The 23,829-nt window shown below is 42.0% G+C and overlaps 1 protein-coding gene across 3 annotated transcripts in view; it reads right to left on the bottom strand.

Annotated features, from left to right (window-relative positions):
- The window catches only part of CRADD (CASP2 and RIPK1 domain containing adaptor with death domain), an 82,641-nt gene that overhangs the window by 45,428 nt on the left and 13,384 nt on the right, over positions 1-23,829 (bottom strand). The window contains exon 3 of one of the 3 annotated variants that reach the window (XM_072865303.1): positions 17,463-17,731. The exons of the other annotated variants lie outside the window; for them this stretch is intronic. Coding sequence (XP_072721404.1) covers positions 17,478-17,731 — 254 coding nt within the window. The 3' untranslated portion in view covers positions 17,463-17,477. Of the gene's footprint in view, positions 1-17,462; positions 17,732-23,829 lie in introns of those variants that run through there. 3 annotated transcript variants of the gene reach the window in all.

Here is a 23,829-nt window from a genome sequence, read left to right as displayed (position 1 = left end):
CATACACACTTATGGTTTTGAAATACTACCTCAAGTAATTCTCTACAGAGGAAACAGCAATTTCTCTCTTCTTTTGGGACTACGGAAGAATTCAGAAGTGAGCTAGCAGGAGACTTTAATCTCAGAAGCTAAATTCCTGCAAATTTTTAAGTAAAATAGATACCAGACATTAAAACACTCACAGGTTAAGATGGACCGGCGCCATCAGCTCTGAGGTATCCCTGAAAAACAGCCTTGAAAGCTTTCAAATTATTTCATTTAATTGATGATAGGAAAAACCATCTGTGGTTAGGACAGTGGACTGGGACTTAATAGTTCAGTTCCTGAATCTGCCATAAACTTTGGGAAAACTATTCATTCTGCTGCTTAATTTGTTAGCTGTAAAAGTAAAACAATCATCTTTTTTTTGCTTTGCCCTACATATCGAGGCCTCCACACCTGGAGACAGCGACTGCTAAGAACAATGGGGCCGGTTCTCATTTCACATTTCTCACATTACTGTGACCAGCGAGTCGATCACGCAGGATGACTTTGGCTCCGTCGGCTTATTCCCACTGTGCCGGCTCTAGTGACTGACCGGGCTGTGCTTTTATAAGTAAAATCGTGCAACGAGCTGGAACCCAACCATGGCAGAAGTCAACATATCAACCATATCAGGTCTATATCAACCTGAAAGATCAAAGCTCTGGCTTGTAAATGAATTATGTGTAAATGAAAGGAAATACAATTATAACCACACTTCACACGGTCAGTCACAAACCCTCATATTAATAACGCCTGGTCTTCAAGTTCAAAGGTCAAACTCAGTCATACTGTTAATATTTAAGTAAAAATAAAATGTACATTTTAACTTCATCTTTAATATCTTTTCTCTTCACAGAATATACTCTACATTTTAAGGCATCTCTCTGATAAGGCTAGTTTTATTCAACTTCAGTACCTCCCAGCAACAGGATAAAAACCAAGGATCGCAGTGTGAGCAGAAAACCCCGCTGCATGTCTGAAGTTTTTGTGAAAACAAGGATTACCACATTTGCATAAAAGTTGACTTATTTTAATCCATATTTTGTAATGGGAGGCCTTCCATAATTTTCTTGCTGATTATTATTATTCTCACAACCTATAGGGCAACACGGAAACCCATTCTACCTGCTGTGAATTAAACACCTACAAACTTTCATCTTCATTTAAAAAAACCCCAGCAGCTATGAATTAATAAGCACTACTTAATATGACGCAGGACAAATTCTATCTGTCTGGTATGCAGAAAGCACAGTTTTATTATCTTCCTTCTGACTGTCAAGAAATCCAGTGAAAAGACAAAGCGGCAGAGTAGATGGAGCAGCTCTTTTGATAGCTCTGGAAGATCACCTGTGTTAAGCAACTTCCACATCAAGGCACATATTATTTTGCATTACTGCTGAACGACTACACAAATGGTGCACATTAATCCTACGCAGAAAAAAAATAATCTTTTCTGCGTAATCCTATGCAGAAAATAAAAGAAATAAAAGAAAAACATAGTGACAAAGGATGAGGAAAAGGCTGAGGTACTTAATGCCTCCTTTGCCTCAGTTTTTAATAGTAAGATCAGTTGTTCTCTGGGTACCCAGCCCCTGAGCTGGAAGACAGGGATGGGGAGCAGAATGAAGCCCCCATAATCCAAGGGGAAATGGTTAGCAACCTGCTACACCACTGAGACACACACAAGTCTGTGGGGCTGGATGGGATCCACCCAAGGGTACTGAGGGAGCTGGTGGAAGTGCTCACCAAGCCACTTTCCATCCTTTATCAGCAGTCCTGGCTAACCGGGGAGGTCCCAGTTGACTGGAGATTAGCAAATGTGACACCCATCTACAAGAAGGGCCAGAAGGAGGTCCCAGGAACTACAGGCCTGTCAGTCTGACCTGAGTACTGGGGAAGGTTACGGAGCAGATCATCTTGAGTGCCATCACATGGCACGTACAGGACAACCAAGCGATCAGCCCCAGTCAGCATGGGTTTATGAAAGGCCGGTCCTGCTTGACCAACCTGATCTCCTTCTACGACAAGGTGACCTGCTTAGTGGATGAGGGAAAGGCTGTGGATGTTATCTACCTAGTCTTTAGTAAAGCCTTTGACACCGTTTCCCACAGCAGTCTCCTGGAGAAATTGTCTGCTCATGGCTTGGACAGGCATAAACTTTGCTGGGTAAAAAACTGGCTGGATGGCTGGACCCAAAGAGTGGTGGTGAATGGAGGTAAATCCAGCTGGCAGCCAGTCACAAGTGGTGTTCCCCAGGGCTCAGTATTGGGGCTGGTTCTGTTTAATAACTTTATCAATGATCTGGATGAGGGGATCGAGTGCACCCTCAGTAAGTTTGCAGATGACACCAAATTGGGCAGGAGTGTGATCTGCTTGAGGGGAGGAAGGCTCTACAGAGGGACCTGGACAGGCTGGATCCATGGGCTGGGGCCAATTGTATGAGGTTTCTGTAAAGGCCAAGTGCCAGGTCCTGCACTTGGGCCACAAGAACCCCATGCAACGCTACAGGCTTGGGGAAGAGTGGCTGGAAAGCTGCCCAGCAGAGAAGGACCTGGGGGTGTTGGTTGACAGCTGGCTGAATACGAGCCAGCAGTGTGCCCAGGTGGCCAAGAAGGCCAATGGCATCCTGGCTTGTATCAGAAATAGTGTGGCCAGCAGGAGTAGGCAAGTGATCATGCCCCTGTACTCAGCACTGGTGAGGCCGCACCTCGAACACTGTGTTCAGTTTTGGGCCCCTCACTACAAGAGAGACATTGAGGTGCTGGAGCCTGTCCAGAGAAGGGCAACGAAGCTGGTGAAGGGTCTGGAGAACAAGTCTTCTGAGGAGCGGCTGAGGGAACTGGGGTTGTTTAGCCTGGAGAAAAGGAGGCTGAGGGGAGACCTTATTGCTCTCTACAACTACCTGAAAGGAGGTTGTAGCCAGGTGGGTGTCAGTCTCTTCTCCCAAGTAACAAGCAATAGGATGAGAGGAAATGGCCTCAAGTTGCACCAGGAGAGGTTTAGATTGGATATTAGGAAAAATTTCTGCACCAAAAGGGTTGTCAACCACTGGAACAGGCTGCCCAGGATGCGGTTTGAGTCACCATCCCTGGAGGTGTTTAAAAGATGTGTAGATGTGGTGCTTAGGGACATGGTTTAGTGGTGGACTTGGCAGTGCTAGGTTAACGGTTGGACTTGATGATCTTAAAGGTCTTTTCCAACCTAGATGATTCTATGATTCTACTCTATAAGCCAGCCATGTTTGGGGAACAGAAATGCATGAAATGCAACCCAATAGGAAAGTAGGTCAGAAGTTAAATCTGTCACAATCTCCAGGTGCAGATTTCAACAAGCACATTCTCAAATTAAGGGAGAGAAAAATCCATGAAGGGCTATACAACACCCAAATACAAACTGCAGCTCATGAAGCCTGCAAGCCCCAGCCTGCAGGAAGAGCATGGCAGGTATCTACTGCTATGGGCAGGTCCTGTTCTTGCAGCTTTCCCTCAGCAGCTGGGCTACTGATCTTAATATGAAACAGGTGCTGAGACAGATGGACCTTAGTCTGGCTTCATATGGCCATCCTTAGATTATTTTTATGTTCATGTTTTCTCAAAGTCTGTTCATACAAAAAATACACACACAATATGCTGTTTCAAAGAGTTAACACATGGACTAGAAGCAATTGGTGATATTTTGTACAACACTGCCAACCCTGAGCGGCTTACACACCAGGATGACAAAACAAAAGAAAAATCTGGAAATGGCAGGGACAGGAGAGGAAGTTTATTTTGCAAATTTTTGACAGAGTAGCCAATTTGTTTTTCAAAGTTTGTTTCCATAATCAGTAGGGGCAACATTTTGACATTATCGAGAATTCTTTGCAGGATTCAACTGCCTTCGTAAAAGGAAAATGAAACGAGATGCTCTAAAATTGCTACAAATTTGAGCAGCACAGTATTCAGCATGTCAATACCCTCTAAAATCAGAACTTCCTTGTTCTTTTTTCTCTCCCAGCACTCTTCAATATTAGCTCATCTAATGCACATTGCAAGCATAAACTGAACCTGCTGAAGAAATGGATACAGAGCTCTCCTTCCTATATGAAACCCAGGAAAGAAGGTTTAGGAAGTAAGTCAGGATGGTGCTTTATCTACTGCAGCATGAGATTTGTCTCCCTCTGCTTATATGGGAGTAACAGGTATCCCTGAAGAAGATTCCCGAGATACTTCCTTGATCTTGGGAAATCTCTAGAGTGCAACGACATCCCACTCTGGTGTTGATCCCATGAACTACCGATTTCACAGCCATAAGCCTAAACAATGAGCATGACTCTAGGGGAGCTGTACCTGCCCTGGCTTGGCAGCAGGATTCTCGATGGCACACCTACAACTGTTTGCTAAATTTTCTTTCCTAAGCTGTATGGCACCAGGGGTGGGGCTGGGACCAAGAACGTATGATATAGGGCAATGCTCTTCTACCAAATTCACGCTCCTGCCGTGTGAGTCTGAGATCCTTTTGGCCTACCCAGGGACTGGGAGAGGATACAGCTCAGCTTTTGATATTCTCCCTGCCTTTACATAGTAATGAAAAAATCAATGACCAAAGGAAAAGTATCAGTCTATCAGGATGTTCTGTACGACAACAAGAACAAAGGTCCTGAAAATCTCCCATGCCAGGCAAACTACAGCCAAAGGCAGAAGAACCTGCTGGTTATACAGCATGCTGTTAATCTTTGCTTTACCCTTCCTCTTGCGGGTAAAACAGTCTCAACTCCGGGAATTTTACTTAATTCACCTTATTGCCAATTAACACAAAGTTTTAATTACTGATTCAGATGTTGAGGGAGAAAAAAAAAAAAAATACATGAACCTCTCCCCCTTCCTAGCCTCAGTTTCCCTCGTGCCATGCCTGGTCTGCGACAGGACAGGCAGCACAGGCAGCTGGGGTCAGGCAGCTGTTCCTTCCCACTCTGCCTCCCTTATTCCTTCTCCTCCACGCATCTTGTTCCCCCCTGCCCCTCCGAGGACCAGGAGTGGGTCTCCAGCCATGTCCCCAGTGATGGTCCCCTTCCAGAGGTCCCCTTCCAGAGGTCTCCTCCCGCTCTTCCCCCAGCACGTGCGGGCCAGGCGGCGGGGGCTGCTCAGGGCCCGGCAGCGGGCAGCCCACTGACACCCCCCGTGGGGCACCCCACGGCCCCCTCTGCCCAAGCCCCACAATTTACACCCCAAACCCTTACTGCCGACAAAACCCCAGAAGCCAGGGCAGTTGTAATTTCAGAAATCACACTGTGAACCCTTTTTATGAACCAGCAAAATGAGGAAGAGAAACAGCGAGAGGCCGAAACATGCATTGCCCAGGCATCTCCTAAAGCTGCAGCAGCAGGGCTGCTAACAAGCACGCAGCTGACATCAGCCAGGCTGGGTTTTTGCGAGCAACTCGTTCTATTTTTTTCCAGACAAAATCAGTTTTAGCCGCAAAATCCAGTTGTCCAGGTGGGTGTCTCTGGTTTGGGGGGAGGGAGGGGGTGTTTCAAGCACAGGAAAAACGCCCTGGCAGCGTTTGGGAAGGGGCAGGCGTTGCATCTGCCGGGGTTGCAGCTGGCACGGCCACATCGGCAGGAGTGTGAATTTTGTGCCAGTAAAACTTTCAGGGTAATGCTCCAAAAGTAATAGCTGTAAATATTTATCTTTTATGCTTAAAAAACCTGACTGCACAGAACTGCTAGATGCTGGTGCATGCACTGGAGGGACAGGAGAAGGGGAGGAGAGTCAAGGCCCTGAAGGTTGCCTGCTAAGCTCCTTCTAAGGTAAATTTTCTGTAGCCTGTTAGCAAGAAATCATTTGCTTTAGAGAGAAGCATGCATTGGCGTGTTTTGTTTTCTCAGAGAAGTGTGGAATTTGAAGCCAGGTCCTTTGGCTTATCTGTTGTAAACCATGACTGCTTCTCAGCGCCACACCACTCAGTATTTCCTAGAGAAGGGATTCTGAGAAAAAAGAAAGAGCCCCAGTTCCCTAGAAGCATTAAATTAACACAAGGGATCTGTAAACGAAACAGCAGAGGTTTGAAAGCCTTACCCTTTACTGTTTCCTGCTTTCTTGGAAAAATCTCAGTATTAAAACAGATTGGATTACATTACAGGACTAGTTGCTGCTGAAGAATTTTATTTTGGGTTATAAAACACAATGTTTGCTGTTTTTCTAATTCAATTTGCTTTTACCTTCGTTATGTCACACTGTTACTAAAGTTCCTGTGAGAAAATGCAGGTTGTTATTGCCTGCAAACTACCCCAATTATTATCTGCTCTCACTTTGCAAATTGTGGGTAGAAACTGTGTAGTAAGTATAATGCTGACCTAAAGAAGTATGTCATAATTTCAAATCCATTTACAGCTTTTGCTTTGGGCATATACAAAAATTAGATTAAGAACTTGTTCCCCCCCCCCCCCCCAACCCTTAAAAGGTTAACACATCTTTAAATTAAAAAAAAAACACTGACCATAACACTACCAGCTATCTCTGAATTATAAAATGTAAACAAGTAATCTTGCAAACTTTCTTTTCAAAGGCTTGTGCCTTTGTAGTGAAGTCTTCAGCTACAATAACAACACCAGCAGCCTCGCGTGGGCTCAGAATAATTTCACCACGAAGGGCTGACTGTAACTCCAGCCCTACTCCTGCAGTCCTGACACAAGGAAGACTCACATTTAATCCAGTGGGAATTTTTGCCAGGTGATAGCCACAGGATCAAGCTTCCTGGGTAGGATAAAAATCTAAAGCAAATTTTTATATTCACGTTTAAATGTTTTAAGTAGGTGAAGTGAAAATTCTTGGCACTCCCAAATGACATCAAAGATTGAGGGAGGAAAAAACCAGAAGATTCTTGGTAGCAATATATTTAGCACCTTTCTTGGAATGTAATTGTTACTGGAAACTTTGGGGGTGTATCCATATGCATTAACCACTCTTGTACAGCAAAGTCTGGTCTCTGAACTCATAAAAGTATTACACAATATTCTAACTACCTCAAGAGGCCTGATAATAATCATAAAATCATAGCGTCCCATAATAATCCTAAAGATAAAGTGAATAATTAATTTGTAGCTGGAAAAAATATGCTACTGCATATGTTGCTGCAATTACAATTTCTCTGCATACTGCAGTGATGCTTCTCACATAGCAAGTAAGAACAGAGTTAAAAATATAAAAGTGGCAGGCCCAGGCAAGTAATTGACTCTGCCAAATTTATAGATGCATGTAAAAATTTGATTTAACAATGGTTTTTTCCAAGTATTCATGGGCTATGTGAAAAATGGGGGGTCGGGGGGAAGTTGCAGTGAAAACAAGCAATGCAAGTCTGGATCAGATTGTTTTTCCTGTCATCTTTTAGTAATATTCATCTGCTTGGTTTAATCTTCCTATTGCCACCTGTATGCTAAAACAGTGAAGCTTTAATGAAGAACATTTAATGATACTATAATGCTTGTAATCAGTACTCCTTCTTGAAATGGCACAGCACAGCACTATCAGATTTGAAAAAGAGGGAACTGTGTGAGTGAAAATCTATACCCACTGCCCAGTCTGTGTGCTTGTTCTTGAGTGTTTGTAAGCAGTTTTGTTTAAAGGTAAGAGAACAACAGGACAGTCCATCAAAATCCCCTATACATTCCTCTTGGCAAATATTTTACCACCACCACCTTTATATTTAGACAAGACATACATCAATCCAAAACCAGACTGTAGAGCCATTTTTAAGCCAGACATGAAGAAAATATAAATGACATGAACTAACTAATGAAAATTACACGAGAGCCCTACAGATTTTAAAATTATTTATTGTTGTTCCCTTTTACATACTAATGTAGTTTCTAATACCATGAGCAGAAAATACAGACATCAAAATATACAGTTATTACAATATTAAACAAATACCTAGAGTGTAAAATATTCTGCATTTCAAACTGAAATATTGAGATTTTTTTCAAAAAGTTAAATACAAAAATTATGGCTCAGACCTGCCTACAATTTGCAGGTGACTTAAAATGACCTGAAAAATAAATTAAGATACTATTCACCCAAATGAATGCCTAGTTGAGTATTCAGATCAAATAGCAACAAGGACAGTAGCTCATATCATCTTTAGGATGTAATTTTTAAAACTCAGCCACAGAATTATAGCAATTTTGACAGCACAGGGAATATAATTATGGTTCATACAGAAGCCTTTCTGTCTACCAACTTCAGATGTATCTATTAAGTTATAATAAGATAAAAAGGTACTTGCTGAAGGGAAAAATTATTTTCATTTTTGCTGTTCCATACACAATATTCCTGTTCAGTTCTCAATACTTTCAGAATGTTTTTCTTTTACCTCATCTCCTTCGGACTACATTTACCACTGACCATCAGATTTTTCTAAGTGCTGCCACTGTCTGCCTCGAGACATAAGGGGTGCTCTTTATTTTAACAATTACGCCCCAACTACAGAAAAAAAGCACGTAAAACATTAGTGGACTAAAAAATATTCTAGGCTGTCACAACCAATAAATATCCATGTCTGAATGTTTTTAAAGGAAGTTAATGTTAAAGCTAGGTACTCTATTTGAGCCACAAACATACCCAATATAGTGCAATTCAAGTAGAAAGGAAACAGTCCGAATTCTTCCTTCTCTTCTACAACGCAATCCCTATCAACTTCCGGGAAACTTCAGATTTCAGGAAAATCAGACCAATGTTACATGAGCACATTGAATTTTATGGAACTAAAACATTTAAACTCCTTGTAAGGTTCTACACGAATTTCTTCTTTTTATATATATATATGTGGGTGGGTGTGTATACACATGTATTTTAGACATCTGCATACATCTGACTTCTTCAAAAATCTTAAATACTGATCACACATTGTGTGATAACCATGAAGTGCTAAGCTACCCACAGCCAACAACAATAACAAAACTATTCTCAGAAAAGATTTTTCTTAGGCTCTTGTAATATTTGCAGAAACAGTTCCATAATATTAATATTTATAACTAAAAATTATTCCACTAGCAGATTTGTGTGAAAAATACAGACATACTTAATATTCAGTACAAGTCTTCAGAATAAATATAATTAATGACTATGGTACAGTATCAGTTATTTTATATAAACATTCAATTTTTTAGACTATGATACACTTTTTTTTTAAGAGGCTGTGCTAGCAAATTGGTTTTAAGAACTTACTGAATATACAAAATATATTTATCATTAAAATTTTATGCTTGGAGGAATATACTCCTGATTTAAATGTGGAGGATATGACAAAATATTTGCTTTGAGGAGAGGGAGGGCCAGAATTAGAAAAGCAAACTCATTCTGTCTGAAATATTTAAGCAATTTAGTGAACTTCCTACTCTAAATCCTACTCACGATATTCAATCTGAAAACAAGTCAATATAGCTTGATAATAAAACCAGAGGCAGTGCTGTAACTGGTAGCCTTGGGTGCAAAGGAATAAGTTGCTTAAATGCAGAACGTGGGACAGGTTCTCAGTTGATGGTCCACTGGTTTAGCTGCTTGCACTGGGACTATGAGAATTTAAACCAGCTGAAGGGCTACCCCACCATTTTGTTGTTCAAACAATTCAATATGATCCCTGCTGCAAGGAGAGAAGGAGGGCAAGATTTCTAATAAAATGAATACCACCACCTGATTTTGTGTTTTCTTTATTTTTAAAATAGGCAGAGCTCTAAAAGTCAATAATAATATCACATTGTAGATGTGGGACTGAAGTCAATAAGACACAGTAAATTCAGTTATGGGAAACAGCTTTGAATGGTTTTAATTATATTTTCCTAGAAAGGCTTATAGAATGCTATTGATATTTGACCTGGATAGTTCTGTTTTCTATTACAAAGTACATAATATCAATACAGCACCATATATGTCTGCATTCAGCAGTCCTTAACCCTTTGCAGGCCCCCAATGAAAGGAGAGGCAGGTGGATAGATTTATTTTTTTTTAATCTGAGAAAAGCAGATGCCATCAAACCTGTCACCTGTCATAAAGCATTAAACCTCAGTCGAAGTAAAGAAGTAATGAAGTCTGAAACACCATCACGTTCTAGCATGATGAAGAAAGAGAGCAGACTATTCATTCTGTGTACGGTATTTGTATGTTAACTGCATTAGACATCTTTTATTTTACAGTTGCCTCATTCCTTCTCTCTCTTAAAGCCGGCTCATGCACCTGGCCTCCCCTGGAAGCCTCTGCTGTCTGTCACTTTCCAATGCGCACATTCCAGCTGATTGAATCCTTTATTAAATTTAGATACCCCCATACTGGGGAAAAAAAAAAAAAGCCAAAAAAAAAGGGGGGGGGGGCATACAGTATGAACAAAGGAATACAGTTTCTCAGAACTATAAATTTCAAATCCATCTGGCCTGGGAGGGGGACAATAAAAATATACAGAAAGTGATTAAGAAGTACTCCACGATACCCACTGCAGCGAGTTACCGCAGGTCCTGTGGGTCCATCCACCCTGTGCATTCATACCACAGCTGAGCAGCTCCAGGAGATGCATAAATGAATATCATTGCCTCCAGTGAACATAAGGGAAAGCAGACCAGCAGTCACTTGCCCAAGGCCACGCTTTAAATCAGCACTAGAACTGGGAATAAAATTCCCAAATCATTCTGCTTTCCTGGTTCAGGCGCCATTCAGTAGATTGCAGCACAAAAAAACAAACAAGCACACAGACAAAATTAACAGTTTGGTGTAAAGGGAAAATTGTTTCATGACAGGAGCATTGTGACAAGGCTAACAGCAGCCGAACAACATGCATTCGGGCTCAATCAGAGCACCTACCTGAAATGGGAGTGCTGATAAGCCTCAAAGAAAAGTGGGCAATTTTAGGAGGCCTGGGCTTTATCAGCACACCAGTTCAGGAAAAAAGCAGGATTTTTACACACTGCGGCCAACAGTAACCACCCCACTACTTACAGTCTATATACTGTATATATACTTGTAGAGATATATATATATACATCCACGTAGACACAGAAGACAGCTCTCCATGCTGATTCAGTTAAGGTTAGAAGTGAAAAGGAGCTGCACAGCACTTGACGTGACGACAGAAGCGAGCAGAGACAGCAAGGTTCCGATGCATGCCCCAGTCAGACATGGGTAGGATACAGAAAATCAGAGCTACAAGTTTGACAGCAAATATAGGTTAGAAATACACGGGAGCAACTGGCGGAATAGGCCAGGGGAGTTGTTTCAACACCCTGGCACGCTGCTCAGAATGATCTTTAAAATCCATTAAAAAGAGAATATATAGTGAGAGGGGAAAAGGCAGCAAATGTAAAAGATTAAAGAAAACCTCCTGCCCAGTTAACGCTCTGCTGGGCTGTGTCCTGCACCGACACAGCATCAAACTGAAACCAAGGGGGCACCAACACACGCAGCAATTTTTCTTCCTGTTTTCTTTTTTGTTTTAAATACCAAAACAAGCTTTCTTGTGCTCCACAACTTAAATGCAACCGTTAACCCTCAGAAGGCAGGGAAGGAAGTTTTCAGGGGAGAAGTTGTGTTCGTAACTCAATAACGTGGGGATTCTTTCCTGTTTCTCAAGAAGCTCTAAAACTAATCAGCCCGATATTATTTGGATGGATGGCACATCTGGGAGTGGTTTGAAGAAGCCATCTACTGAAAATGTAAGCAAAAGGCTCTTAGAATAGTTTTTTTGATGCTCGCGGAGGAAGTATTTGGAGAGACCATATACAGTGATTATCAGGGCAGGGAGTAAATTCAGCAATCTTAAAGGGGGAAGGGAGCTCACTGCCCTCAAACTACGACAGGATCAGTCTTTGGAAGTGCAAGACATATGGCATTCGGGTAAGTGCACCAGGTCAGGCCACAACGTAAAACAAAACACAGATGAGACCACACGGGGGGTTCAGAGAGGACTCGACAACAGCATGTCAGGAGACGGTTTGTGACCTGCGAGACGAGCCGTAAAAAGGCACAGTTAAGCCTGGGTGAGTGAGCGAGCCAAGAATTACGAATGCATGAGAGCTACCAAAGTGTCCTTTAAAGAATAAAAATCCGTCTCACTACCACAAATAAACGGAGATCCACGTGTCAAGGAAGGCGCGAATTGAACAGGCCATCTGAGCAGCCAGGCTGTGGTCTGACGCGGGAGGTAGCGGGCTGGTCTCCAGGACATGGTGTCCGCATCCCACCCTCACCTTCGCTACTGGCCCAGCACTGACAGCTCCTTCTCCACAGGAGAAACAGCTCTCTGCTGTTTTGCCTAAATGCCCAGCTCCTGGCATCATCTTGCCAAACCCGCTACCCTTGGTTTTTGTGAAGAAAAAAACCCTACATTCTTCATGATGAAAGGAGGGGGGAAGACTTGAAAATGCTAACCCTCACGAGTTAGAAATGAAAGCCACGCGTTGTCCCCTTCGCCATGCCTGCGGCTGGGGGTGGCACGCTCCAGCTCCCCCCCGAGACACCCCGGGCAGAGGGGCAAGCGGTCTCATGCACGGCCTCGGGAGACAGCACTTTTCTGCGATCTTGGTTTGGCATCCAGACAAAGTTTAGTCACGGTCCAGATCAAGACCAGAGTCCCCTGTTTAAATCTCTCTTCTGCAGGCCCAGCTGTCATGTAAACAATCATCTAAAACCCATTTTCTTTGGTAACATTTTTTAGGAGAACAATAAGATGGCATGTGTGACTGCAGCCCATCTCAGCCACCCATGGGAGCAGAGCAGACAGTCACATTAACTTTTTTACATCATTTTTTGCTATTGAGTTAAAAGGGGAAATTCCTTTTCCAAACAATTTTTATGGGTAGTCAGCGTGTCCTGAACAAAGACTAAGATCCACGTAAAGTAAATTACAGAATAGTTTGGGAAGTTCAAGTGCTGTAAATCACTCGGATCAGAAATTCTGAAAAAATAGCATAAAGCAGCAATGATGCTTGCTGATAGAGCAAACTGAACCCTTTAAAAGAGCAACTGTTCCTGAAAAGTCAATTACGCAGTGCCATTTTTAAAAGTAGTCAAGTCGAGGCAGAATATGACAATTAACACACCAGACGTTACCAGCAGCAAACCTTATCTCAGTCCCAGGGGAGCGGGGCAAGACAAAAGCATTAGGTTACACGTAATATCACACCGTCAAATCAAAACAGGTTGAGTAAAGGAAAATTGAGGTTTGCGCAGCTACTGAAACCATGAGCTCAGTCAAATGACAACATGTACTTTAGACCAGTCCCCTCTTCTCTTCCAAATGCAATACAAGGTGCTGATCACAATCTGCTGAAACCCTAAAAAACCTGTGCTGTAGTTAACAAAGATGTCTCTCATGGTAAGTTATGAATACCTGGCACTTCCAGGCCTCACCCCTGGTGTTAAACTCCCCTCCAGCAGTGAGAGGTGCCTTGCAAGAAAAGTTCAAATCTTTGGAAAGTGCATCCTCTGAAACATCAAGCTATGGGGCCCCTGGGCCCTAAGGATCTTCAGTATTATACCAGTCAGCTGTATCTTCTTTTATGAGTTTTAAACATGAACTACTGTAAAAGCTTCAGGACCTAAGAGTAAAGCACCTACACAAGATCAAGGCTTTCAAGTTGTTTTTTTTTAGTTTATTATGTGCTTCTTAATAAAAAAAAGATATCATTGCTAGCCTTTAAGAAGCCTGGGAGCTTTGTGCCTCTTAACAAGAGTGCTCTCGCTAGTCCCGGAGCCTGGCGGGAAAATGAGATGTTTCTACTCCGAGATGTTACCTAACACTAACTTGGTTTGAAGTTCAGATTTCCCCTGCATATTCCTAAGGGCAGATCACAGAGTACACCTGAAATATACTCCTTGAGATGTAGATAATAAAAGTCAGCAGGTGATGCAGTGACTTCTACTCCATAGGTGAGGTTCTTTACAGCAATTTAAATAAATTATTAACAAATTAAATTATTTTTCATGTCACTGTCTAAAGGTCCTGCTACCTATTTTTCTTTACAGATTACAATCCAACTGTCCAACCACAGTAAGAACAAAAACCAAAAAAACATATAATGGAAAGACAAAGGAGCGACAAAAAGACAGCCTTGCCTAGTTCCCAGAAGTTTGTCGGTTTACCAAAAACTTTGATAAAAAAATACATTCTACCTGTGGTTCATGTTTCTCATGGTCAACAAGAAAACAAGAACTACTAAGAAACATGATGAGAAAATACAGAATGGACAGGACTTCATACATCAAGAGCCCCTTTTCCTTAATCTTTCCTGATATTAAAAGAGTTAATTTGTGTTCAGAACAAAAACAAAAAAAACAAACCAAAACTTGAATCTTCAACTTGTAGCAGAAAGAGTTATGACTGGCTTTATCTCCAAACGGAAGTGATCCTTTAAAGTTCCATTTCAAGACTTCGTAATAAAACTAGACCAATTACTAGGCTTCGAAGATTAATTGAAATTCTACAAAACAGCTGTAGAAAAAAGGCAAATTTCAGCTTTTCCTCTGGCTTTAGTCACGAAGAAAACTACCCTGGAATTAAGTTCTGGTGTATTTTACAGTATAAATGCAACACACGCACTGTCTGTACTGGGGCAAAGCTCCAGCTGCTACGTACTGCTTGTTCAAAGTGCAAGATGCTTTTCTGAGAAGACTCAGCTCAGGTGGGTGCTGCCTAGAGCATAACACACCCAACTTGTACGGAGGGAAAAAAGTAAGTGATATAAAACAATTCTAAAGACAAGCCGTTTAGCTCTCTTCTGTACTAAATATAATTCAATCGTGCAGATTTCCGCATGAGAAAACACCAAGAACAGCAACAGATTCAGCTGGTTTTCCTCCCAAGGCCAAAGGTTCACCAGCCAGCCTGGGTACACCACAAGGTAAGAGAATCGTGGTCTGCCAGAAGCACCAATTCTCTTGAACAACCTCTTTTCGGCTACTTAAACACATTCATTTCCCATAGGAAACAAACTACTTAGGTATGTATGTATATTCTGAATTCAAGCTACCAAAACAGGGTGACCCACTCAAAGCTGAGAACAGCTCTCAACACTTTCTCATAACCTGTAGGCAAAAACAAGCGTAGAATTGGTTGTAGTTCTGTCAGATAGCTACATCTTCTTTGGCATTCCTAAAGCACCAACCACCTTTGTGTGCAGATGCCAATACTTATTTTATAAACCTGGAATGGTGGGGGAAGATTATCTAATAGCACATTTCCTGTATCTTGATCCTAAATCATACCTTGTTTTGAGTGATTGCCTTCTGCCTCTATGTCTGAGGTAATTCATTTTGGTGTTCCAGACATGGCATATGTACTTTCTTCAGGTATGTGTTGTATTATCACTTTGCACAAAAATAATGACGACTGCGGTGTTAAAAGACAGAACTTTGATTAGCTACCTCCAGTCAAATAAAAAAACCAAAGTACTAAAACCTATGCCTAAAAAGGCAGTCACTGAAAACCCTGGGATTAAATGTTTACTCTCAGTTTATCCTTCCTAGACCACTGTCCTGACTGGCTTTCCTATCTGGGACAGGCATCAGAGGGCTAGATGTGGGGAAACCAAGAAAATGACTGCATATGAAGATCGAGGGAAAAAGAGAGAGGCTTGAGGGTCATGAGGTTCAAAAAAGGTAAGAATAGGGGGCCAAAGGGGAGCCTCAAACAAGGCATCCCTGACACCATTTCCCAAAGGCACATAAGAAACCAGCAGACGCCACCTGGCACCTCTCTATCTGGAGACAGGACAGCAAAAGGGAGTGGAAAAAGGTCCTACCCCACTGTTGGGATTCTCCTCGTCAAGCTTCCTTCTCATGGTGCTGTGGGTGTCCAGCTTGACAGAGCCTGGCAAAGGTTAATGGTGAGTTCCTTGACGCGGCGGGTATATTGAGCAAGACAGACCCAGCATGGCTGTCCTTTCATCATCTCTCATCCCATTATGGAAATGCTGAACAAACCTCAGGCATCTCTCCTTTTACAGCTAAGACTTCATGGGTGAGGAAGTTTTCTGAGCAACTGCAAGACTACTATAGGAGAAGGAATATTACTAATAACATAATGGATCCCATAGGTGGAAAAAAACCCCATCCAAGCCTATATGCCCCTACAGCTCAAAGGCAAGGCAAAGAACACAGGTAAGTTTGTAGTGCAGGCTATGCAAGGAGAGGATAGGATAGGATTATGATTAAGTCTTGAGAATGCCCCTTTTTCAAAACCAAGGCGAGGAGATCTATAAAACATAGTACAAGGAGTAAGCCCATCAGCTGTGGTCAGGAATCAGTGGGTGTCTGCTACACAGCTGCAATGATTTAAGGACAAAGCAGTAATCACAACTGTGCCTTAGAATTTATATCAGATATATTACAACCTGGAAAAGATAAAAGACCATGATGGCAAGCATGAATGTTACCACTGCAAAAGAAAGATGAACAGCTTTTGTAGAAGGAGGATACTTCAGGGTCATTTTGGTGTTGACAATTTTTAACACAAGGAAGAAATTATATCTAAAAACCCAAACGCGATATCCAATTTCAGTGTCATGCAGAAAACAAGCACGTAGATAACTCACAGGAGTTCCCTATGGTGAGGCAAAGCAGTCAATTCTTCATACTTTATATATTCTATGTGCTAATCACATTTTTTTTAACCTTGTGATACCATTGGACTCCGAAGCTCATAAGAAAGGACATGAAACACCTTACCACTCCAAACATCCAATAACATACCCACTCCAAACATCCTGACAAAGGCAGAACATGCAATCCTAGAGAAAGTCCAAGTAATAACTTTGCTTTTAGATTTTTAAAGAAGATGCAATACAATGATGTTCAGTTTGTTCACAGAAATGCTATTAAACCTCTTCTCTGCTATGTATGACCTCGGAATTAAATCAACTATATGTCATAACGTTAACTGACCTGTGAAAGGGTTATGCATATGGAAATAGTAAACTGAGAAGGAAAAAGCTATCCAGAATGGGGAAAAGGCTCAAAAGTTGTAGCTCAGACATGACTGGAACCAGATAACGAGAAAGGGAGCCATTTAGAATTGGGCGTACATGGAAGGGGTATAGGATCACAAGTGGCTTTCCAGAGGATTTTATACCCTGCTCCTGTATTAGCTTACTCAATAAACCAAAGGACTTCATCTATTCAGAGAGTAACTCTTCATTAATAATATGACAATATAAATGCTTTTCTTGATGCACAAGATTAAATTAGCAGTCTGAGTAACTAAATGGTGGTAGCTCTATGGAAGGAAAAAGGGCTACGGCAAGGACTTGTACATTCAATAGGAACTAAGCAGTAAAAAAAGCAAAAAGTTCTATGCCACATAAAAAATTCTATGCCACATTTATGACACAGAATAGGAGAAAAGGACTTTGTTTATCAATGCAAACCCTAGAGGTGTACAAATGTTAGCTGGTGCCAAATCAGAAGGCTAATTAACGCCTGGCAGTACAGAATCTCTTACCACCTCCCTCTCCCCACCAGGAACAGGCATGCTTTGGGACTGTGTGCCCGCTCTGATGCTCCAGGATTAACAGTTATGAGATCCCCAGTTCCAGGACTTCTGGTATTCTCCAGTCTCGTGTGGCAAGAGTTCATGATCACCCACAGGCAGCAATGCAAGACAGTGATGAAGCCTGAAGAGCTCCAGGCTTGTCTGGATATGCATATCTCAGACAATGTTGCTGACATGACGACAGTTTCCCAGAACGAACCTACAAGGTAAGAACAGCACATACAAAAAATAGTGTCTGTCTGTACATAAACTGGAGGGTTTGCAAAATTGGACAGCATATTATTTAGTACAAGAAGCACTTGTAATGCTGTGTCCTGCACAAGTAATTCATAACCCTTCCTCGATTCACACCAGGAGGAATCAATTGGCATAAAAGCAGTATCAAGACATGGACATCCTGTATATTTCCTTAACTTAGACCTCTGAAGCTTTAAGGACAAAAGTTACCCAATATTTGATAGTACTCAATGAAAGAATGCTGAAGTTGAAAAACCAAGCTGAAGAAGTGTACAATGGTGAAATTCATCTTGGGGGACACTATCAGGAGGGCCAGACACTAACAATTATACACAATCTAATGTTTAAGACCAACGTGCAAGGCTTATGCACAAAAGCAAAAAGCTAGTTCTGCCTTCCCTAACATTTACGGATGATTACAGAAGACTTGCAGAGAATTTCACAGGATCACTGTTGCTATCGTTATCAAGATTGATTTTCTTAAAAAAGTCCCAAAGTGATTTCAAGCACTTACCAAAGAGGTTTTGAATGGGAAGAAATAGTACATTTGTGCAGGCAGAGCAAGAGGAGGAAAACCCCGCACACTGCTTTCTTAATCAGAATATAATCCTTGTCAACAAAAATACTCAGTGATACAGGAGGAATTTTACCAAGTGCGTAGGCTACTGAGCAGTGGAAGTGAAAGCTGTTAAATTTATGGTTGGACTCGATGATCTTAAAGGTCTTTTCCAACCTAAATTATTCTATGATTCTAGATCATAAATTCATGGCTGTAAATAACAGTTCCCTTCTTATCTGGCTTCATAAAACAGACGGGGAGAAATCTTCTAAACCAGAGCCTGGTATGCCAAGAATTTTGTAAGAGGGTGCACATACCAAAGGCAAAATGAACACTGCAGTGGACATATAATCACACTAGGAATGCCTCTGATCAGCATTAGCCAGGAAAACACCGTGTCATGCAGCAGGCTAGAGCATGAAACTCAAGGGTTTACACTCCAGTTCTTCCTGGTGTTAGTCTGAACAGAAAGGCACCACACGACTGAGATTCACTTTTTCTCTGAACGACTTGATGTTTATTCTTTATACTACTGTAGTTGACAAATTGAAAAACAAAAGAAAAATGCTAACAGAACCCAAATGAGACACACACAACTCTGTAATATCCCTCTGGACTCCCTGTGCATCCTTCAGTGGAAACACAGTTGTTTTCACTCCTACAGACTGTTTATACATTATGGCCCAATCATGTGGATAATTAAAGTAAATTTAGACACAAGTAATCCGAGTGAGGCCAGTGAGCATGCTAACATGCATACAGTCACACAAACAAATGTTTGCAGGTTGAGTTTGACCAAAAAAATATATTAGCTCAGGCCTCTTAACTAGCTATTCCAATTAAACAAACTTTAGCAACACATGTGTTTTCACTAATTGGGATATTGAAACCACGTAAGATGACCATCACCTACTGAAGACTGAGGAGCTCCTTTCAGGCCTTTGTCTTGTGCAAGATACCAGATCAATGCAGTGCCATGCCAGCAGCCGGCCAACTTAATTTTATCTAAACAGAAGCATGGTAACAGCCTTCTAATAAAAGGGTAGACATTTGGGCTAAGCATGTATTACACATTTCTTTCTTACCTGTATTCTACCCATTGATCATACCAGAATATAAAAAATCCCTAATGTAGGTAACAACTTTACATAGACAAGTGAAGTGTATGTATTTACAGTTTGCATAGGAGAAGGAAGATCGTGCACTTAGCTGAACCATTTAAAGATACAATAACATTGCTATATATGAGAACTAGGATGAATGAAATATATAAACAAATAGTGATAAATGAAAACGAGACTCTCAGTAATAGGGTCAATTCTCCTGGATTCAGATGCAAGGAGAGACACAGGTTTATCATCAATCCCCTTCCCACAGGACAGGTCTGAATTATTTTGCTAAAATCCGTGCACAATTTCTAGGGAAAGTTAGGGGCATTAAGAAGGGGATTCACAAAGGCCAGTGTGCCAAATGAAAAGCTGCCTCAATTAGCCCAGGTGAAACAAGGAGGAGAGGAACTCAAGCCCTATCTTATCTCTTTCTGGGACTTAGATATGTTTCTTTCAACTACTGGGAAGGACTTTCTAGTCCTTCTAGTCAAATTGAATTCTAGTCAAAATTCAAGATATGAGCTCTCTCTTGGAGCAATGCCTCCACCAAAGATTTATAAAACACAGCTGAGGGGGCACCGCTCATATAAACCATAGATGCACTTACTTGGGAAGTGTCTAAGACGTCAAGTCACAAGGTGGTATCCTACCTGTTACACTGTGGGCTCATATTAATATTAAACTATTCCATGCAAAGAGCTGCACCTCGCTGCCAGCTGCTGGCAGGGACGCAGCCCCATCTGACAGGTGTGCGCCGCGAACGCCCACAGGATTCGGCCCCGTGGGCGAGATCACTGGATTGATTCTCCGATGCTGGCTTCTCCGATGCTGGCTGTGAGCGAGGCACCGTGCTGCTCGGCACTGTCGAGAGGCGGGCAGCCGGGGACCTGCCCAGAGCAGGCTTTGAAGCGCCCGGGGAGCTGCGACGGCAAAAGCTGCGGTGCCCGGGGACCTGGCTGCGGGCGCCGCCAGCAGCTGGGAGGGGAAAGATTTAAGGCTTCCCGTTTTGGATCCAGGCGCCTGCAAGAGGAATGCCCCAAGAATCCTGAGTTAATTTCTACTGCAAACAGCTGGCTGGCATTTCTAGCTATAACCTGACCTTGCTTTTAAAAGGAGTGTTTTGCAGGTGAACTCCTCAGATCCACCATGAGCGCATGAACCCGGGCAATGATGAGGGCGTTTTGCAATCCTAACTGCAGCAATCGCTGTTCAAGGATATGAAGATGAAACTAATCTCATGTGGGATGTGGCAGAACTGGATCACAGAGAAATACATGACTTTTTAATTAAACAGAAGAGGAGCAAGAATAAAGAACATGTCGCTTTGAAAAGCTGAGCAAACACAGCCATCGCCTACAGTAAATAAAAACATATTTAAATAAATACTTTCTTCACATAGAAATGCTAGAAAGTACTGGTTTTCCTTTTCGTTCCAGCTTTCCTTTCTCAGTGGTTATTTTGCCGAGGATTCATATGCCCCTGCTTAAAGGCAGGCGCAGCTGCCTGTGGCGGAAGCCCACCTCCCACCAGAGCCAGCCAGAGACCCCCAGGGCTGGCAAGGGGCTTAGTCAACCCTTTACCTGTGTAAAGCCCTTTCACTCAGCCGTAGCACGTTTTATTAGAAAGATCCAAAGACTGAAACAGGCTGTTCGTTAAAGAGCTCAACATATTATTAACTACAAATGAAAGGTAAGACTTTCAAAAGCATCAGCACAGGACTAAAATTGCCTTCTTTAAAGCCAAGGGGAGCTTACCCTTGACCTTGACGGGAGGAGGGTTGGGTGAGCTTGGGTTAACTAAGAGTCCTTTTGAAAATCCCAGGCAAGGTGGTGAAACACTAAGATTAAGAAGGCTGCCAGAAGAAGTGGTGCACTAATGGCAATTTATTCCCCTTGACCCGATGCATTAATGCTTATTTCCTGCACACACAAACTGTATACTATAAATCAAATCGGCTCCTTCTCTAAATGTAGATTGGAAGAAACACCAAAGCTTCACTTCAGTTCGCAGCAGAGGTGTTTGTCAAAACACATGTACAACTCCTTGCTGATACATCAATATGTGAGGGAACACAAATCTATTCACAGACAAAGCAAGAGCAGGAAAAAAACTTTAAAAGAAAATCTGGCGGTATACTGGAACAATGGTCCAATGGCTAAAAGAAGCAACAAGATTGGTTTTCTGTTTACACAGACAATTGCCAAATAGATAAAAATTGGCTTTAAAAGTCTTGTATACAAAGCCATAAATCTTCTAACAAGATAAACTGCAGCTGCATCACTATGAGGTAACAACGAGTGATACTTGGGTGCTCTAGCTCTCATTCATATCAACATATATATGACCGTAAACAAATCTGGAAGGAAAGCTTAGTTGTGTATGGCAATGCAGGGAGGGCTTCAAGATATAATAACCATGCATAATTACCTGTATCCTAGAGGAACTTCCTGATGTTTGCCATCCAAGTGACACTTCCCAGTGAGAAGTAAGTCGCATCACTGCTGATACTCTCAGTCAACAGGCCAAAGGAGTGCAGAGTCTGAACTAGTAACAGCTTTTCAGCTGCAGAAATGATTTTTTTTTTGAAGGTCGAGACATGCTGCCATGTCAGTGTAGGGAAGACAGCATAGCACCCATTTCTTCACCAGAGAGAATATTTCAGTCATCAGTGGCAAGACCTTTGTCCTGCTCTGGTCAACAGGATTCTGGCCTCTGACTTCACTGGAGTCAGACTTTCACTGTGAGACACTCATTAACTTTTTTACTGACTTTGGATGGCTATGCAGCCTCCACAAGACATGCAAGCTAAGGTGGCTGTGTTTGCTGCTTGGTTGTTTTTTTTTTAAAACCAGCATTCATAAACTTAATTTATGAAAGACAATAGATTTTCCCCATGCAATGGGAATACAAAAATTAAACAAACATTCTCAGATGGAGCTCCAAGGCAATTCTGGAGGTGCTAAAAGAAGAGCTGGCCAGCTCTCCGGGAAAATATTAATGAAGAAAAATGTCATGAAAAGCAGTCTACAAAGTCTTAAGTAGGAAGTTCTCTCAGGTACTCTGGAGCATATATTAATGTGTACCTATGGGCCACACGGGCCGTTAATTAGTATCAACAGAAGGCCTATGCTGATGACATAATGCAAAAATAACAACTGCATCTTGCTTTTTCATGTTTACAAGTGGCTTTATCAAGCTGCAGGATCAGGTCCTTACAAGAAAGTTTCCAGTCTGTTCTAGAAAACAACTGTTATTGTCTGTACAAAGCTTTTTCAATGGTTCCCTCACCACATCCTGAGACAAGACCAACAGTGGGAAGCTGGCAACAATTAACAAAAGATCTCAAGGATCATAGAGGCCTGCAACTATGCATGTTTTTGAAAATATAAGACACGGGCATGATTTTATCATACTGTGATGGCAAGTTGAGGAGGAAAATGGACAGAGAATTAAGATATTTTGTCTAATGGAAAACTACAGATAACGAACCCTGTAAGCCATTTAGAACGGACGTACCCCAAGATGAGAAACAGTACTATAAACTCTGGGAAATAGAGATACTTAAATAATCACAGAAAAAAAAAAGCATTTATTTGCATGCAGCGACGTCCCTGATATGATGCACATCTACATCTACATGTACGTATGGACACAGAATTTTGGGAAGAAATGATTCCAAGACTGCAGGTGTTTATGGACAAAACCACCTCATCCACTGGCCAGAAAAGGCTGTGTCTATATTAGCAAACAGCACAGAGCAATAGGAGAAGACCTATAGACTGACACAGATCACACTGAGGATCTGGCATTCAGACTATACACAGCTGGAAGGTTTCACTTCTAACTGGCTCTAGTCTGGTCCTATGGACTCTGTGAACACCCAGAGCACATTTTCCTGTTTAGATTCACCTGAAAGAAATCTAATTCAAACACGCCAATTCACTTAAAAAGCACATTCCTAATCTGAACTAGAAGTCATGCATACATATCCACAGTGTCCTATGTCAGCACCAGTTATATTCGGATTAAAATGCCACATATTGAGTACACAGAGAATGATGACAAGCTTACAGAATCACAGAAAAATTTAGGTTGGGAGGGACCTTTGGAGGTCACTTAGTCCAACCTCCTGCTCAAAGCAAGGCCAGCTTCAAAGTCTGATCAGGTTGCTCAGGGTCCTCTACTGTTGAGTGTTGACTGTCTCCAAGGATGGAGATTCCACAGCCTCTTTGGGCAACCCTACTTGGGCCACAACCTCTGGTGGCCAGTGCTTAACCTGTCTTGTGAAATTTTTTTCCTTATATCCAATCAGAATTTCCCTTGCTACAACTTGTGGCTGCCACTTCTTTTCCTTTTGCTGCACACCTGTAGGAAGACTCTGACTCCACCTTT

This window comes from Ciconia boyciana, chromosome 1 (genome assembly GCF_034638445.1).
Source record: "Ciconia boyciana chromosome 1, ASM3463844v1, whole genome shotgun sequence".
Taxonomy (NCBI): domain Eukaryota; kingdom Metazoa; phylum Chordata; class Aves; order Ciconiiformes; family Ciconiidae; genus Ciconia; species Ciconia boyciana.
This window is presented reverse-complemented; position numbering and strand designations above follow the sequence as displayed.